At 37.0% G+C, this 20,316-nt stretch overlaps 1 protein-coding gene across 1 annotated transcript in view; it reads left to right on the forward strand.

The window, feature by feature from the left end:
- CRY1 (cryptochrome circadian regulator 1) overlaps positions 1-18,902 on the forward strand; it is a 301,323-nt gene extending 282,421 nt beyond the window's left edge. The window contains exons 3-14 of the mRNA XM_081957647.1: positions 5,680-5,788; positions 6,573-6,715; positions 11,080-11,264; positions 12,257-12,345; positions 12,756-12,896; positions 12,985-13,296; positions 14,165-14,316; positions 14,416-14,618; positions 15,137-15,244; positions 17,375-17,470; positions 18,358-18,432; positions 18,524-18,902. Coding sequence (XP_081813773.1) covers positions 5,680-5,788; positions 6,573-6,715; positions 11,080-11,264; positions 12,257-12,345; positions 12,756-12,896; positions 12,985-13,296; positions 14,165-14,316; positions 14,416-14,618; positions 15,137-15,244; positions 17,375-17,470; positions 18,358-18,432; positions 18,524-18,627 — 1,717 coding nt within the window. The 3' untranslated portion in view covers positions 18,628-18,902. The remainder of the gene's footprint in view (positions 1-5,679; positions 5,789-6,572; positions 6,716-11,079; positions 11,265-12,256; positions 12,346-12,755; positions 12,897-12,984; positions 13,297-14,164; positions 14,317-14,415; positions 14,619-15,136; positions 15,245-17,374; positions 17,471-18,357; positions 18,433-18,523) is intronic.
- Positions 18,903-20,316: the final 1,414 nt, after the last annotated feature.

Here is a 20,316-nt window from a genome sequence, read left to right on the forward strand (position 1 = left end):
ATCTTGACTTATTGTAGTCTGTAACATTTAATCCATAGCTTTTGTGATCTTTGAAACTCCTTGTTACTTAGCCACCAAAAGGGCAGTAAAAGAAGTAAAAATACCTGCATTTGCATTGATAATTGTGGTGAAAATTTAGGGATTCGCATTTTTGCTCTGTGAAAGGAGCCAGAATTTTCTTTCCACAATGTATTTTAGTGAGCCGAATATGTGTATTTCTGATGGTCTATACTAGCACATGGTAAATCTCTTAGGCCTAGAATATTATCCAGCCCTTTGTTAGGTTGACAGAGCAGAATTGTGTCAGAGAAGAGTTATTTAGGGATCCATGACCTTTTCTAGCTTTGAGAAGGTTTTGTTTTTAAAGGGATGTCTGGGGTAGATGTTCTGATGTTAAGCAGGTTTGGCTACAATCAGTATGTATCTTCATAGACTTCTTCTATCTTTGTCGGTAGATATTTTGATTACACGTTAGTGAGAATGGAGGAACAATGAATGGAAAAGCTTCATAGTACATTTCTATCAGTAGTACAATAATTCATGTCACCTGTATTATTTGGCATTTAAATTGGTTAAGCTTTAAAGATGCAGTTGTATGTAATACTGTAGACTAGTTTAGTAAGTTTTTATTTACTTTCTCACAAACATCTGATTTTCATTAGAAGTACAGCCTGATCTCTTCAAAACACTGTGGTAAACTTGAAATTCAAGTTATGAAACTGTGTTGTAGCATGATATCTAAAGTAGGTCATTGTGACGGGAGTAGTCCAAACAGCCTTGCCTGGTTGCTAGAGCAACGGCCTATTTAAAAAAATGTTCTTGTTGATTCATATTGAAGTAAGCCTTTAGAAATCATGTAAAAAAACTGGATAAGAGAGACACACCAAAGGTAATACTAGCAAAGATTTATTAAACTGGCTGTCTTTCTTTAGAATGTTTAAGGGTCTTGAAGGATGAAATGATATATCTTTATCTTATTACAGTAGATGTTATCTTTCTTTGTGGACCAGTAAAAAGCATAGTTATGTGATACATGAAGAAAAGTTATCACTGTAACATAAGTCCTTTACATAATATAGGCAATCTTCGACTTACAACAGTTCATTTAGTGACCGTTCAAAGTAACTACAGCACTGAAAGAAATGACTTGTGAATGTTTTTCACAGTTACAACCTTTCCAGTATTCCCATGATCATGATCAAAATACAAATGCTTGGCAACTGATTCACACTTATGACCATTGCTGTGTCCTGGGGCCATGTGATCACCTTTTGAGATTCTGACAAGCAAATTCAATGGGGAACGATCCTCTACAACTGGTTATGCTTCCTTATGTCCTTTGATAGTTAATAATAGAAAAGCTTTACAAATCTTCATATAGATTCTGGTTACTTGTTGTGTGCAAATGGTTTACAGTAGGACCAGTTTTTTTCTTACACTTGGTTTAACGCAAGGGTGTCAACTGGCGGCCTGTGGGCCGGATGTGACACTCGCAGGCAGAGGTGGGTTCCTACTGGTTCGGCCGAGTAGGTAGTAACTTGACCTGCCACACGCCTGAAACGGTTCTCTCGGCTGCACCATAGGTGCCGCCATTTTGTTTTTTGTTTCGCATGAACAGAAGCATTTTTAGTACTGTGCATGCACGTGTGCAGCGCGCCCCTGAGCGAACCACAGTAGCAGCAGCTAGAACCCACCCTTGCACGCAGGCAATGCCTATCCTAGCTCCGCAAATGGGGAAAACGTCACAAAATGTCACGTGATGGCAATGTAACACCACAGATTTGACACCCATGGTTTAAATCATTGGTTCATGGTGTTTGGCCAGAACTATTGCTATACTAGTTGTAAAGATAGACTAGAATATTTTCTTCAGAGCTGTCACTTTTCTTTCAAACATTTTCTGTGCTCAGATTTGAGAAATGGGGGGAAATAATTGTTTTAGACACTTAAAAAAAGTTTAAGTGAAACTCTTTAATACAGTCATTAAACTATAATCTGCAAGCTAAAGTTAATCAATAGCTATGTGTAGTTTTGAAAAATAAAAAACCTGCCAGTTCTGTTTTTAATATTTTTGGGGTTTTAAACTTTGTAAGTATGCTTATTTATGGACTTATTTTTACCTCCTCTGCACGATTTTATGGTGCTATCTTGATTATTGCTCTGTACGTCGCCCCGAGTCCCTGTGGGGAGAGGGGGCGACTAATAAGTTCAATAAAATAAATAAATAATAATAAATAGTCTAAAAATGTTATAAGACATAAACAAGACAATACTTGTTCATGTATTTCTGTACTTAAATGGTATTGCATTATATTGAATTCTGATAATCATTCAAAATTTTGTAAGTTTGTGAATCAACAAATTTAAAATACAGTTAAAATTCCAATCATACATACTATATTCAGCTACAAGATGTTCCTGGCTTTTCCAATCTTTACAAGTGACTGTTTTTCTTTATTTTGGCCATCATTATATTTTCAAATGAATGATATTAACATCTTAAAAAAAGAAAGTTTGAGGAATTAAAACTTTTTAAACTTTTTATAGTGCTTAAAATAACCATTATGTCAAGAGGAAAGTGAGTTATTGGAGCAGAATCTTATACATAGCGATTTATTTTATTTTGGTTAATATCTTATTATCATTCTTCAATTTTTTCCAGATCTGTTGTGCTGTTAAGATAAATTTTGTGTCCAACAGCTTATGTTGGACACACAGTAGTTTTCTGGACTTTTTTTTACTATCCTCTGAACTTTAGAATTGCACGTTAGTTCAGGCAGAGGGATAATTAGAGCCAGTTATATATTTCGTTATATAGAGCTGTTTGATTTCCTGTCATAATAGTGAAGGTATTGCCATACAGATTATATTTTTAGAATAATTTTATTAAAGTTTACAAATACAAAGATAAAAAAACTAATGCAAACTAAAAATATAAAAACTAAAAGTAAAATTAATTTTAAAAAGAAAGAAAAAGATGCAGGTAATCCTCAACTTAAAACCATTAATTTAGGGACCATTTGAAATTACTGAAAAAGTGACATGGCCATTTTTCAGAGTTATAGCCCTTGCAGCGTCCCCCAGGATCATGTGATCAAAATTCGGATGCTTCAGCAATTGGTTCATATTTATGATTATTGCAGTGTCCCAGGGTCATTTGATCACCTTTTGAAACCTGACAAGCAACATCAATGGGAAAAGATTCACTGAACTGTGTTACTGACCTAACTGCAGTGATTCACTTAACAACTGTGGTAAGAAAGGTCAAATGGGGCAAAACTCACCTAATGTCTTGCTTAGCAACAGAAATTTGGGACTCGTGGTAGCAAGCTGAGGACATGTATAGAGAAGATGATTGTTATACATAATGTAAGTTGACACCTTCTCTACTGCTTCAATTAAAAATCCTCTTCCCATGTCTCATTCTTTATCAATAATCAAATTGTAAAAAAAAAGACATCATTTAGTTGTAATTAGCAAAAGTCTATTAGGAATTACTAAAAATATTAACATTAACATTTTAATCTTAATTAAAAACTTCAATTTTATAATCCAAAATTATCACTCACTCTAAAGCAAAAGAAATCTCTCTCCACTTATAACAGATCTTTAAAGCCTCATTCAGTTCTAGTAAAAAGAAAACCCTACAAAATATATGTTAACTTGATCAAACAGGTTTAAACAGGTTTTTAGTTTTTAAAAGCTTGATCTTTAATCCCATCAACATCAAGTAATGTCGCATAAATTGCTTTCTTATCATTTTCTTCTTTCAGAAATAGCTTGAGTACTGTAATTCTTTTGTCTCTTCCTAGAGTTTCCTTGATTTCGTGCATTCCTTTTATAAATCCAAGATAAGGCTTTCCAAGTCACTCTTCTTATTTATTATTTGAATGTCCTCTTTCATTATTAAGACTTCAATTGGTTTCATTTATATATCTATTTTTGGCATCGTTTAACAAAGCACTCATATGCTGGCATTTTAAAATCCATTTTCAAAACAACAGCATCTTTTTCCATTTCACTTTCGTAATCCAGAATTTTTTAAAACTGCAAATCCATATTCAAATCAGTTTTAGTCTCTGTTTTATGCAGTAGAATCTGTTGTTCTTCCATATCCTTTGCCATATTATCTATCTTGTAACTTCTTGTATGTATATTGTTCCCAAACAGCCTTAATATATTCAATAGTCAAATAGCGTTGCTTCCCCCCAAACTTTTGTTATCTCCTTTAATTTCCTTCTTATCATCTGTTCATTTTCCAATCAATGGAACTTTTTTGGGAGGGGGGAGAATGGGTTTCTTAATAATTAATTTTAAAGACCTCATATGTTGTTTTATAAACCTCACAGGTAATATTTTCAAGTCAATCTAGCCCCTTAATTTTCCAGGATCCACATTCTGGTCCACCCTTTTGCTGTTTTCCAAAAAGTAAAGCTTTTCTTTTTAATCCTTACACTAACACTTGAGCTATTTAGGCTAATGACAACAACTGCAGAATTTACCAAATGTATGACTGTAAATTCCTATTATAGATCATCAGCTTCTTGTATCTGTTTGACAGTACCTTCCATAGGCAAACTTCCATTCCTAGCTTAAATCCATTGCAATTCATGGATGTCCAACAATCAGAGTATATTCTCAATCTCAAGGCTTCAGCAATGGCAGTGGCAGCCTTTGCTCATTTTCAGATGCCAACTATAATATCGGTTCATGAGAAGTTAAGGTGGTATTCTTGGTACAGTACTAGACAAATCGTTTCTTTTGCCAACTACTTAGTTTGGGAGAGAAATCAACAGAACTTGGTTTTTTGTTTTTTGCTATTGACAACCCACCTAGAGTTTGACCATGGATGCCTTCACCATCAAATTAGAAATCCTTGCAGGGATTTCAGATTTCTACAGCTCTGGTAAACAACCTGTTACTGAGGTGGGGCAGGAAGGGTGGTTTAAGAAGATCAGCAGCACAGGACATGAGTATTTAGCATTGTTGCCTTTTTCTTTAAATATATATTTTTACATGATAGCCAGTGTTTGCTATGTGTAACCCTTCAGAGCAAGTATTTTTGTACAGTACCAGTTTAAAGTCACTTTAAAATGGCGTAACTATTATTAGTGCAACTGAAGAATGTTTGAAAAACAATAGTTGAATTTGTGTAAACAGCAAACATACTATGAATAGGGAGCACCTTGTTTTAGGGCTGGGATGAAGGGAGATAGAAGAGAAGAGAAACGAAGGACTCTTTCTATACATAAGTGAAGCCTAATACAGATACATGGTACAGTATCAGTATACAGTAATAAATTTCCAATTAACTTTTTATTTTTATTTTTTAGAGGATAACAGAATTGTTAAGAGTTTCAATATTGGGTTTTAATGTACCTTGACCTGAAATACTTGGAATAGCTGTACATCATTATCAAAGTTTGGGCATTTTCAGCTGTAGTCCTCTATTTGTATAATGGCAGCATTATTACATCATCTCTGACAGTGTCTGTAAGGATTTCTGAATATACTATATGGAAGCTACATACACACACTTACACTACAATATATTTTTATATAGTGGCTGTAATCTCTAGAACCAAGATAATATATTATGATTGGTTATAACTCTGACAAATCTTGCCTTTGCAGCAAACATTTTTTTTTAAAAAATACTTCATGTCATCCTCCTTTCAGATTTCTCCTTCAGTGTCTTGAGGACTTGGATGCCAACTTACGAAAACTAAACTCTCGTTTATTTGTGATTAGAGGACAGCCTGCAGATGTATTTCCTAGGCTTTTCAAGGTAAATTTTGATTATTTGAAGATGATTTGAAGCAAGTACAAAAGTATTTCAACTTACTTGAATACTATGATTATACTTAAAAGTAATCTGCAATATTTATTGACCATATTTAATGGGCATAATTTGGCTAAGATTTGCATCACATTGGGATTTAAAAATAAAAACCTAGTCAGATTGCTTACTTTTTAATTTTTTTAGCTTAATGTTTCATATTATAATGTGGTTAGATATATTAGATATAACTATGAGGTGACCATCTATAAAGATGAAGCAAAGATCTAAACTTACAGTACCTTGTTGCAACAATGTGTATTCATGAGGCTTTTTGTTCTATCTTCATTCTTTCAGCTTGTTATCTCTTGGTAAAATCTATTCAAATTAAGACAAAAATAGCATACTGTAAGAGCACAAACCTATAAAAGAGGAAAGGAAAGCCGTAATTGCTTCCAGTTTTGATACTGAATTATGAATGGTAAAGTCTGTTCAGTTCTAGGAAAGTGGGGCTAAACCTCTCTGAGGGTTTTCAAATTACTGTATAATTTAATGTAATATTCATTTTATGGGTCTAGTTCTGTTATATTTGAAAAAGGAGTGCTCTTTGCTCCAGCTTGCTTAAAATCTTCTGTAGCAGAATCCTTGGCTTGTATACGGATAATATTTTTGTGCATTTGCTATTGAATATAGCCATTTGTTTTCATGCATTCAGGGTATTTATTATTATTTCTTGTTCGTTGATGTGGGACAATTGCTGTTTTAAAAATCACATTATTATTTGAAATTATAGGAGTGGAATATTTCAAAACTTTCTATTGAATATGATTCTGAACCATTTGGAAAGGAGAGAGATGCAGCAATTAAGAAATTGGCCACTGAAGCAGGATTGGAAGTCATTGTACGGATATCGCATACCTTATATGACTTAGACAAGTAAGATACCAATTTCTTAAGTGTAAAAGGGAAAAATAATGCTTAATGTAGTATGAATAGATACTGATACCGATAGAGAATAGAAAATAATTCTGAGTCAATGTTTTTTATTACAGTGTTTTCCTGTAATATATCAATTTTAAAAATTATTTAGTAGCATAATGGATGGTTTCGATGCCAATTAAATTTAGCAGTTTAATTTAAGTACTATGGAACATTTATATTTACATATGAAACTTGTATACTGCTGATTTCAACAAATTGACTCATGGTACAGTAAAAACATAAAACATCCACGATAAAGATCAATAAAATATCCTTAGTAACAGGATTCAGACAAATGTAAAATTAAAATGGTCATGAGAGGTTTAAAAATGAAAATATTTTAAACATTGGAGATGTGAAACCATAGCAGAAAATTGGGTGATATTTGTATGATAGGGAAAATCCCCATGGAAAAGCTGTCTTTATTTAATTCCTTGACTGTTATCAGAGAGCAGGCAAGCCTGAAGTCAGCAGGGAAGCTGTTTCAGAGAACTGACGCTGTAACAGAAAAGCAACCTCTCCTGCTAACAGCCAGACAAATTAGGTTATCAGCAGGAGCTTCTTTCAGTGCAGTCTTGCTGTTCAGGACAATTCTGACTGGATAATGTAGCCCTGGATATATCTAGATGCCAAGCCATGAGGAACTTCATAAGTTAAAACCAGTACTTTAAAAGTAATAATTGTCAAGAATAACTGGCTTCAAAGAGGGTCTCCAGAAAAGGTTTCACATAGCTTCTTTTGAGGCTGTTGGAAAAAACCCTCTCAAGAGAAATTTTGATCAGCTTTCAGATCCAGTCAGTCATCCCCCCCCCTTCCCAAGTCATGTCTAAAACGGTGATGGAGATCATACTAGAAAGCACCCTATATTTCCTTGGAATTCACAGGCTGATTGAAATCCTAGATAATACAGTCAGATGCCCTTGTGGTCAATTGAACTCTGTTAATGAGGCGTCAAGACTGAGACAGTTGACTGTCAGTAAAATCCTAGGTAAATTGATGACAATCTGCGACCCACCACATGTTTATTGGACCCGTGTCCCTCCTGGCTTGTACTGGCATCCTGGGAGGTTACGCGCGACTGGCTCCTGGGCCTGGTGAACGCCTCGTTGGGTGAGGGGTCCCTACCGGCCGCCTTGAAAGAGGCGGTGGTGAGGCCCCTGCTCAAGAAGCCTTCCCTGGACCCAACGGACCTAATCAATTATCGTCCAGTCTCCAACCTTCCTTTTTTAGCGAAGGTTGTAGAGAGTGTGGTGGTACAGCAGTTCCCTCGTCACCTGGAGGAAAATGATTATCTAGACCCGCGCCAGTCCGGCTTCCGACCCGGGCACAGCACGGAGACGGCCTTGGTCGCATTGGTTGATGATCTCTGGAGGGCCAGAGATAGGGGTTGTTCCTCTATCCTGGTCCTATTAGATCTCTCGGCGGCGTTCGATACCATCGACCATGGTATCCTGTTGCACCGGCTAGAGGGGCTGGGAGTCAGGGGCACCGTTTTACGGTGGTTTGGCTCCTACCTCTCTGATCGGACGCAACGTGTGTTGGCAGGGGAGCAGAGTTCGACCCGGAGGCCACTCACATGTGGAGTGCCACAGGGATCGGTGCTCTCGCCTCTCCTGTTCAACACATATATGAAACCGCTGGGCGAGATCATCCGTGGTTTTGGGGTGGGATATCATCTGTATGCTGATGATACTCAGCTATACATTTCCACCCCGAACCACCCCAATGAGGCCGTCGAAATGATGTCCCGGTGTCTGGAGGCCGTACGGGTCTGGATGGATGGCAACCGACTAAAACTCAACCCTTCCAAGACGGAGTGGCTGTGGCTTCCGGCCTCCCGGTTCAACCAGGTGCTTCCATCTCTGGCCATTGGGGGCGTCCAACTAGCCCCCATGGAACAGGTGCGCAATTTGGGCGTCCTCCTAGATGCCCGGCTGTCCATGGATGACCATGTAACAGCCGTGGCAAGGGGGGCGTTCCATCAGGTCCGCCTGATGCGCCAATTGCGCCCCTTAATGGACCGGGATGCCCTACGCACAGTCACCCATGCGCTAGTGACGTCTCGCCTGGATTACTGCAATGCTCTCTACATGGGGCTTCCCTTGAGATGCACTCGGAGACTACAGTTGGTCCAGAACGCGGCCGCGCGGGTGATTATGGGGAGGACTAGATACTCCCCTGTAACACCTCTCCTGCGCGAGCTGCACTGGCTTCCTGTGGTCTACCGAGTGCGTTTCAAGGTTTTGATTATGATCTTTAAAGCGCTTCATGGCATAGGGCCTAGTTACATGCAGGATCGCATCCTTCCCCACACATCCCTACGACCAATTCGCTCACACAGAGAGGGACTTCTCCGGGTGCCGTCCGCCAAACAGTGCCGGGGGGCGACACCCAGGAGCAGAGCCTTCTCTGTGATGGGCCCAGCCCTGTGGAATGACCTCCCCCGTGACATCAGGATTACTTCCGATCTCCGCTCCTTCCGTGTACAGCTGAAGACCCACCTCTTTCAATTATCTGGCCTGGCTCAATCGTAATTTCTCTTATTCCTCCTAACTGTTTTTTAAATTGTCTTTTAAACGTTAAATTCTTAATTGCATATTGGGTGCTTACAATTGGGGTATTTTAATGCTGATTTTTAACTGTCTATATGATGTAATTTGTTACCTCCTCCGTGTCCGTGTCCGTGTATGTGTATGTGTGTTTTGTATGTATGTATGTCTATGTGTTTTTATACATCTTCTATGTTTTATATGCTCCATTGTACGCCGCCCCGAGTCCTACTTGGAAAGGGAGCGGCTAATAAATAAATAAAAAAAAAAACAACAGCTAAAAGGAGGACCTTGTCACTTCCTGAAATGGAGTTTTCCACCTTAAGCAGAAACATTTGGGCATAATCTCATCCTCATCTAGATCAATTTTCAACTGCTCTGAAAGGAATGTGAGATTAAAAGTGTCTGTGCCAGACCCAAGATTTATGAAGGCCATGAATTCATGGATTCTTGTGTTCCCCAGGATATAAATATCTGTCCCCTCCCCCAAACCAAAAGGTGTCAGGTTTACCATACTAGTCCTGAAATCACTTCCAAGAGTCTAGAAAGGGATTCCATTTGGCAACTAGGTACACTGGTAGAACTTCCAGTTTGTCTCTGGCCCAGTTTCAGATACAGACATTTACATCCCAAAATTTCCAGAGCAGATCCTTGGCCCTGTACAAGTATGATGTCTTTAAGTATGAATACACCCCTCTCTACTTGGTATTAAGTTGGCTTTAGACAATTAGAAGTGCAGATTACTACTAATTTGGTGATTATCCATGTCTTGGAATTGCTTATTCAACCTTACCTGCCATACCTCCCTTCTTCCCACAAAAGTGGGGTATGTTTGCTAATCACTTCCTCCCCAATACTCAACTATCCCCTCCCTGACCACCTATCCTTCAATTCACTTGTACCCATCATCAAAGCAATACTTTGTGGGAAAGATGGGCAACCAATAAATTGGATGGGTAGATAGGTAGGTAGATCGATCAATCGATTGATACAGACAATTCAACTAGGGAAATAACAGTTCCCACTTGGGCAATTCCAAGGGAATTTTAAATCAAATACTGACACTCACCATCACTTTAGCTCTCCTTTTCCTTCCTTTCTCCTCTGTTTAAAAACAACATAAAACCCTGTGGACAGCTCATCCCCATCTAGACCCATCACTTTTGGCTGTTCTGTTACTTTGGTTGATGAGATGTCGAATGTGGAAAGTTAATGGTTTCTATACCAGTCCAATTTGTACGCTTGTTTCCAGAGACTTTTTTTATATTGAATTATCATATGTTAAAGTATTTTTTTATATTGAATTGTCATATATTAAAGTATATGAGTACCCAGATTGTTGGGGGCAATACGCTGACTCTGTAAACTGCTTAGAGAGGGCTGTAAAAGCACTATGAAGCGGTATATAAGCCTAAGTGCTATTGCTGTTTGTAAATTGTAATATTTGTAAGTGGTTTAGATTCATTTTTACTAATTTCTTTGTAACCAATTGTTAAGTAACTTTTCCAGGGATCTGTTCATTCATTTGCAGAATAACCAAATTGTCATTGACCATTTTATTAATCATTTGTATTAAGATGATTGGATTTACTGTATTAGTTCTGCCCCTTAGGGTTTTCTATATTTCTAATAAGAAAATTACTAACTTTATTCATAATATGAAGCAAATGTCATAATGTACTGGTAAGGTAAGAAATGTACTATAGAGTTGTATAATAAATGTAAAGTGTTTCTGAAAGTATAAACTGGCATTGAATTCTTTGTATGTAGAATTATAGAATTAAATGGAGGCCAGCCACCTCTTACTTATAAGAGATTCCAAACTCTAATAAGTAGAATGGAACCATTGGAGATGCCTGTGGAAACTATCACTGCAGAAGTCATGTCAAAATGTTCCACCCCAGTTTCTGATGATCATGATGAAAAATACGGAGTTCCATCACTTGAAGAACTAGGTAAGCCAAGATATATCATCTCCATCCCTTGAGCATTATTAAAAAATATGTGGTCACAAGTAGGAGACTTTGCTTAGTTTGCATATAGAAGATAGTAAGATCGAATAGAAGGATCTGGAAGACAATAAAGGTACTTCTCAACCTACGACCACAATTGAGCCCCAAATTTCTGTTGCTAAGCAAAACAGTTCTTAAGTAGGTTTTGCCCCATTTTATGACTTCTTGCCACAGTTAGATGAATCACTGCCATTGTTAAGCTTGTAACATGGTTAAGTAAATCTGGCTTCCTAATTGACTTTGCTTGTTAGAAGGTTGCAAAAGGTGATCACATGACCAGGGACATTGCAACAATCATGAATTAAAATGCCAGTTGCCAGGTGTATTGATCATGTCACCACGGGGATGCTGGAACAGTCATAAATGTCAGTAAGTCACGTTTGACAGTACCATTGTAACTTCGAATGATCACTAGATGAATGGTCGTAAATTGAGGACTACCTGATCTTGTCATTTAAAATTTTGCTTAAAACTCTCTATAAGAAACTGATACTGTCTATTAATGCTTACTTCTGCATAGGCATTATTCTAGACTATGTATGTAACATAATTCACTAGAATTTCCAAATAATCATGTAGTTTATAGAAAATGTTTGCTTTATTGTGAGGAAAAAAAGAGCAAGTTCCTGGTTGTTAAATTTTGAAGACTTGCTCCTAGATTGGGTGTTGATAATTCACCATGGATTTATAATAGTTGACAGAGATTTCAGTATATTTGTCATTGCACTGAGGAGCAATAGATTATTTGAATAATAATTCAGTATTCAATAATAAATTTCAATAAAGCATTCAAAGTAATCAAAACCTGCAAATTTAGCATTGGGTCAGTTCAGTGTTTTGAAAATATGTGTAACAATTGTTTAATGTACCAAAGTTTTATAACTTATACAGATGGTATTTGACTAAAATATTTTACTTTGGTGTCTGTACTATAGGTTTTGATACAGATGGACTGCCTTCTGCTGTTTGGCCAGGAGGAGAAACAGAAGCACTCACCAGATTGGAAAGACATTTGGAAAGAAAGGTATGTTGTTCACCTTTGTTGTTTGCCAAATATAAGGGTAATCCTTGACGATGAGCACAATTGAGACCGGAATATCAGTCATAAATTCTGATTGTTAAGTGAGATGCCCACATGACCACTTTGCTCAACAACCACAATCCTGGCACTCATAGTTGCAGTCATTAAATGGAGCACAGGGGTTCCTCAGGTAGTAGAGGGTGTGTCCTGCAATACCATTCAAAGTCACAACCGCTTTAGCCCGGCCTTGCAGTGTGACACTCAATGAGTTAAAAATGATATGCATAAGATTTTGAGACGCTGACACAAAGCCATTGCAAGCTTGGTTTTTAAAATGCTGTTAAGAAACATATCAACAAATAATAAATATAAGTCTCCCCCTCCTTTCCCCCCCTTTTTTTTTTCTTTTTAAGGCTTGGGTTGCAAACTTTGAACGACCTCGAATGAATGCAAATTCCCTTCTTGCAAGTCCAACGGGACTTAGTCCTTATCTGCGTTTTGGCTGTTTATCTTGCCGTCTATTTTACTTCAAATTAACAGATTTGTACAAAAAGGTACGAATTGATCACTGGGATTTACCTGCATGCATTTAAGACATGTATTTAAAAAGTGAGTTTTTAAATCCTATCTTACCATTTACAGGTGAAGAAGAACAGTTCTCCTCCTCTTTCCCTCTATGGCCAATTGTTGTGGCGTGAATTCTTTTACACGGCAGCCACTAATAATCCACGATTTGATAAAATGGAAGGCAATCCCATATGCGTGCAGATTCCTTGGGACAAAAATCCAGAGGCTTTGGCCAAGTGGGCAGAGGGTCGGACAGGGTTCCCTTGGATTGATGCTATTATGACCCAGCTGCGTCAGGAGGGCTGGATTCATCATCTTGCCAGGCATGCTGTGGCATGCTTCCTAACACGAGGTGATCTGTGGATTAGCTGGGAGGAAGGAATGAAGGTACAGTTTTCTTCTACTCAACACATTTTGGTATTGTTCTTAAGATTTCTTATTCCAGTTTGTTTCTAAATAATGTTAAGAAAAGTTGCACTGCATACCCAGTTTGTGATTGATTCTTCTGCAGAACATGATGTATGTAATTTTTTATTATTATTAAAGTCTTGTCATATTTGCTTCTTTATTTAAAAAAAAAAACCCTACCATCCTTTACTTGCAATTCTGAAGCCACATTGAAGACTCTTGTCTTGAGAAAATATAGTTTTGGAGTATGCTGCGTGTAGTTAATGCAGAACCAGTGGGGTAAATGCACATAACTGATGTCACCATTATAAATGTTGTATAATATAAAGTAATTTAGCTCAGTAGCAACTCCTAGTGGTAAGTCAACACTTTATTCATTATAATGAGCATTCAGAATATGTCCTTGTTTTCACTCATCTGTCCCATACTCACTCTTCTTTAACACATTAAAACATGTGTTAGATAGTGTTAGATAGAATACAAACAGGCTAATCTGGGGGATTAGATTGTCCTGTAGTACTGTGACTAATTGCTTATGCTAGTGGTTTTAAATAGCATGCTGTTTCCAGGAATGCATTTGCATTATTTGTTTTTATAAATATGTAAGCTACCTTGAGCCCTTTCTGCAGATAAATAAGTTGTCTGCTGACTTTGCACATTTCAAAAGTTTACTGTGTAGAGTACGTATTTCTCCTCCAATCTCTCCTTATGTGCTTAGATATGGACATTTTAAAAGCCAGCATGCCAACAAATTGCTACTTAAAACTGTATTCCAGAGAGGGGAGGAAGAGTAAATGCAGGGTTACATTAATTCAATGGTTTTGTTTTTGTTTTGTTTTTTTGGTAGGTATTTGAAGAATTGCTTCTTGATGCAGACTGGAGTGTGAATGCAGGCAGTTGGATGTGGCTGTCTTGTAGCTCATTTTTCCAGCAATTTTTCCACTGTTACTGTCCTGTGGGTTTTGGCAGGAGAACTGATCCTAACGGGGACTACATCAGGTAAAGAACCGTTATCAGTTTAAAATGAAACATTATACTGAATTATTATGATGAACCATAAAAATGATAGAAACTTTCTTTTCTTTTTCTTTAATTAAGACGGTATCTACCTATCCTCAGAGGTTTTCCTGCAAAGTATATATATGATCCTTGGAATGCCCCTGAGGGAGTCCAGAAAGCTGCAAAATGTATAATAGGAGTAAATTACCCCAAGCCAATGGTAAATCATGCTGAGGCGAGTCGATTGAATATTGAAAGGATGAAACAAATCTACCAACAATTATCCCGATACAGAGGATTGGGTACGATGGAAAGCTTTGATTTCACTTTTTACTTTTGTGACTTTTGGCCTGAAAGTCTTATTTAATTGCTGAAATCCTGGTTTAATATGCATAGTTGACTGACTAAAGAATAGAAAGTTAGTTCTTTTGCACTTTTCTCTAATTTCACCTTTTTAAAAGTAACTTTTAACATTAATGAAGGCTAATATATTAATATTAAGATCACATAGGCTCTGGTCCTTTCAGAGTCATAACATTGCAAAAAAACATTGCTTTTTTATTTTAGAAACACAGTTAACTTATTATTTAGGGAGAATTTGTTTTATATTTTCACGTTAAGGATCAGTTTATTAACAGTTTTCATTACTATTTGTGGGATTGTTGTCTTCATCTTTCTGACTGACAGTTCCAATATTATTGATATTTAATTTAAAACATAGTCTGTATTTGCATGGGATTGAGTCTTTAACAATAATGCTCTAATTCTTATTGAGCAAATTAACTCCGTTTTTGAGGCCACTGCATTTTATTTTGATTAGGTCTCCTTGCTTCAGTGCCTTCTAATGGAAATGGAAACGGAAACGGAAATGGTGGCCTAATGGGATATTCTTCAAGTGAAAATCTCTCTGGTTGTGTTGGTACAAGTGGTAAGTTACTCCTACGTTAGAAAAACTAACAAACATAAATAACAATCTATTTTGACTGTCTACCAACATTATAATAATAAGCCAAAGACAAGTGATGGGTTTTTTAAATATTTTTTTTATTTTTTTATTTTCAAAACAAACACAACACACACAATCTTAGTTCTTTACATACTGTAGAAAGTGTATCAGTTGGTTACAAAAGGCTTTCGTGCATCTCTTCCACAATCATCAAGCATAATTCATATTAACTCAAGTATTTTAACTCAGATATTTATACATGTTACCATCATCATACCTCCATTTTCATTTGACTATAATTGTTTAAACGTCCATCATAAAATATACCAAGATTTAATACATAACCACATACTGGCATTTCATTTGCTATTTCTAAAATCCTCCAATAAAACTGAATCCTTAAGTCCTATTCTAGCTAAACATCCATAATATTTAGTAACAAAATTTTCTAATCCTCCTATCCAAATCACTGTTTACAATTTACATCCAGTTTCCTTATGTTGTACCCATACATATATATATGTTGCTATCATTATCCCTCCTTTATTTGACTATATCCTGTATCATAACATTTTCCCCCTTAATAATCAAGACAACTGAATCTTAGTTTCTTTTTATTAACATTTATATATAATCCAAAAGGATTTCTAATCTTCCTTTCATGGGTACCATTCAATATTCATATCCAATTATTACTTACCATAACACTACACATTTTATACGTTATCATTATCAATTATTTATTTAACTATATCTATTGTCACTAAATTTCACTAAGTTTAACTAGTTTTAAATTATACATTTAAAAGAAGATGTATAATTAAATCTATCAAATGCAAAACAGTCTCATGTCTTCTGCCACTTGTGGTGTCAGTCTTCTAATCATCTCCTTAATCAAATTTGTATGGACTCCTCTTAGCAACTCTTTGCTTAAAATTTCATCACCAGCTGGAAACACCTTCTCTTTCCGTATCCTTCCGTTTTGGAGCCGCCCCAACTTCATCAGCCTTGCCAGTGATGGTTTTTTAAGGGGAGGAAAAACCAAGGCCTCCTTAAAAGGTCCTAGGTATGGCTTCTCTTGCAATGAGGAATTCATCACTGCATGAACTCATCTGATGGTCACCATCTTGGAGGCTTTCACCAGCCAGGAGGGACAAGGGTCTAATTGTTTGACAGTGCATGTTTTCTGGTACTGTGTTCAAATAACGCTGCCTCTTCTGTCCTGTGCACATTGTTCCAGAAGTCCTAGTGCCGTGATGAAGAACCTATGGCATGTGTGCCAAAGGTGGCACGCAGAGCCCTCTCTGTGGGCACATGCACCATTGCCAGCTGCTCTTTTGGTTTCCGGCATGCGCATGCACCTGATGGCCAGCTGGTCTTCGGGTTTCTGGTGCTCCGGCATGCACACATTCACACACATGCACACATGTTACGGTTTGGGCACTGGATGCCCAAAAGGTTCGCCATCACTGTCTTAGTGTTTATCTGGATGTCAATGAGCAAACTTAGGTTCTTGCCCTGATGTTCTTTCTGAACATCAAAGGTTTCCTCCTGGCACAATTCCTTTCCGATGTTAGATCCATATACCCTGACATCACTCATGAGAGCTATCCTTAGGTCATGTGATGAAATTCTGGCGTTCTTAGGGATTTTTTTTCAGTAACTTCCATTCTGTTCTTAGGCTGAACTTGCTGGGATGGGCTGAACAGGTTGGCAGTTGTTTGAAATCTTCTTCACTTGTAGATAATCTGGACAGTGGATTGATGTCCAAATGATTGGCAATCTTTTAAAATCATCTTTATGCAGGCCTCAGGGAGCTCTTTCAATCCAGGCATAGTGATGCTGCCAGCCAACTAAATAGGTAATAACACAGGTACCTCCCAGATCCTCTCTAACAATATAGTAAACATTTGCATCTGATCTGGTACACCTGTTTTTAATTATAGGTATTTGAGGTAGTGATAAACGTAGGGGTGTACTTACTTTTTCCACATATGAAATTTCTCATTTAGATTTATTTATATTATACAATATAAATTGTGCATGATATTAAATATATCACTTTTGTGTAATTCTAAATCCCAAAAACAATTCAGATTTGCTTTGTTTCAGGCACTCTAATGGGAACCAGTGAAGGACATACAGGGAATGTTCAATCATGTACCCATGGAGAGACTCATAAAGGAACAAGTGGAATTCATCAACAAGGTGGGATAACTCAAAACTCCATTCACTGTTCCTTCATTCTTAAATAATAAAGTGTGATACTCAAATCAAGATATATTGATTTCAGCAATGTAGTTTCTGCATAAGTGTGTTTAAGGATAGTGAGTAAAAATAGGAATTTTGGGGAAACCATTATATTAATACTATAGACTAAATAACTAATATACTTAAAACAGTAAATTCCAACTGATCTCCATGGAAGTGAAGTAGGCATGACAACAACTCTTTACTATGACCTCTAAATGGACCCCCAAATGAAGGAGTTGTGGAAGAACTAGTTAGGCAATTTAATTAATTAATTAATTGCTCTTTATTGTTTTATGGTAGCCAAGAGGAATGTTTACTGGGTAACTGAATCATTCAAAGAGGTACTCGTTTTAAAAGATAGAAACAATATCCAAATAGCAGCGCTTAATACACTATGATTTTTATACTAGGATTTACTTATTGTCTGTAGAGGATATGTTATAAATCGAGTAAAAACTAAGCTTAAGAATACAAAGTGGGGAGCCTTTGCTTTCTAACAATATTAAATAAAGATACAGAATGGGGCATTATCAAGCAAGGAAACAAACAAAAAAGAAATTATAGTGAATATCTTACGGGTGCGCTTTCAGATAATTGTTGTTTATTTGTACTTATGATTAGGGATAAGGTTAGATTTCACATTCAAAGACGTCATAATTTGAGGATGGTGTTTGTGACAGAAAATATGACTTCTAATAAATTCAGTACAATACTTAAAACTATGTCTGACAAAAAAAATGCTTATTGTAATTATTACTTATTAATACTTATTAACTCTATGGGGAGAAAGTTTAATGTTGATTTCTAAATACTTTTGTTCAAAATTAATACACTTTTTATAGGTTACGCTCAAGGGAACAGTGGAATTTTACATTATGCTCATGGGGAGAGTAAAAAAACACACTTAGGGCAACAAGGTATGATTTCTGCACATTTGTGACTTTGAGTTAAGTGAAACTCAAAGACAACATTAAATTACATGTTTGTTTTCAATTGTCTTCAATCTAGGAAGAACATCACTTAACAATGGAGTGTGCACTGGGAAGCGGCCAAATCCAGAAGAAAGAATTCAAAGTATTGGTCCAAAAGTCCAGCGACAGAGCAGTAATTAATGGGGTAAAACTGAGTTGTGAAGAAAATGATTGATAAGCTACATTCTAGTCCCACAAAGAGGAAACTAAGCGTGCCTGCTGCATATTTTGGGAGCATAACTTTCTTGGAAGAAGTGGACCAAACACCATTGCATCTAAAATCCTATTTGGCGGTGGTCAAGAACTCCCTGACATTAATTTCATACTTTGAGCAGTCATAATCTTATCCTGAGTGTGACTTGTATTGTCATTTAACTACACCTAGTTTCTATTTTTCCATTAAATTTGTGAATTAATATGGTTTTATTTCTTTGAATTTGCTGCGAGATAAAAATATTCACTTGAAACCCACCAGTCATTTGCGTATTATCTTGGGTAATGGGTAGTATTTATTTTTTCTTGAAATTATTTGTTAATTTTTATGCATCCCAATTTATTTTTATAGTGGGAAGTTTAAAAAAGAAATTTCATCTGTTTGTCATTTTCTAGGGATGACACTTTTCCCTTAGCAGCTTAATATTTTTCCATTTTATATTCAGCCCCCCCTTCTCCTCCCCCCTTTTAAGATAGACTGTCCAGATGCATTCAGGCTAATGTATACATAACACATGGATTTACCCATGTAACTTGGAATATTTTTCTCTTAGGACTTTTAAATTCTTGTATTCCTTCTTCTATGCATCAGCAGCAGACTTACCAATCTGTTTATAATAATTAGCCATGCATATTCCCAAACATTTTGCTCAGAAAAAGCTTAGGCTACCCTTTCCTTCTTAAAGCTTGGGAAGGCATGTGATTCCTAAAGCATTTTGAACTAACAGCATCTTAGAAAAGATGAAGAAGTTAGATCAGGGGTGTCAAACTCTGGGGTCGGATCCAGCCTGCAGGGCCAACCTGGAAACAGTGAAGGACTGGCCTAAGGTGCCTCTGCCTGCTTACTGGCAGAGGTTTACAAGAGGCTGTCACAGCTGAAAACGGAGCTCGCGAGCCCTTTTTTGCTGGCAGAGTGCTCTGGCCACCACAGGCACCCCTGACATGAGTGACATCGAGCTGGCCATACCCCCCCCCCCTTTTGAGGTCAAACAAAATCCTAATGCGGCCCGCAATGAAATCGAGTTTGACACCCCTGACTTAGATTATTGAAGAGCTTCCTCTTTTGGATAAATATCAAGAAAAATTAATGAAATATTTACTGTTGCGGGTTTTTTTTACCATGTGGCACACAATGATGGAGTAACCTATTTTCTAGGTCCTCAGCAGGGTGCAAGATGTACCTTGATGCCTACCAAGCATACTATCTAATTTTTTTTAAAAAATAAAAGGGGTGGGGTGGGGCGGGAGACGCATGTTGCGCAGAACAACACCTTCAAGCATAATTTCTAGCTCTGCTTGATATACAAAGGCATTCTTCACCAATAAAATAATAGATGGCTACAATGCATTGCTTTGTTACTTTTTGGTATACGGATACCTTCTGATTACCATACTATAATTGTAACTAATTGGTCAGAATGCCTGCAAATGATGATTAGACAGGCATTCCCCCTATCCTACAAATGTTGCTGCCTTTGCCATAAGAAGGCTGGTCTAAGAGAAGAGATGACCTGAAAACAGATTCTGTCAATTCTGGACTTTTCCTCCATCACTGAAGCCCACAAGACCCTTTTCCAGCTTCACCTGTACCATGAACTGTAAACTGCATGCTATAGT

Source organism: Natrix helvetica (assembly GCF_964273705.1).
Source record: "Natrix helvetica genome assembly, chromosome: 6".
NCBI classification, from domain to species: domain Eukaryota; kingdom Metazoa; phylum Chordata; class Lepidosauria; order Squamata; family Natricidae; genus Natrix; species Natrix helvetica.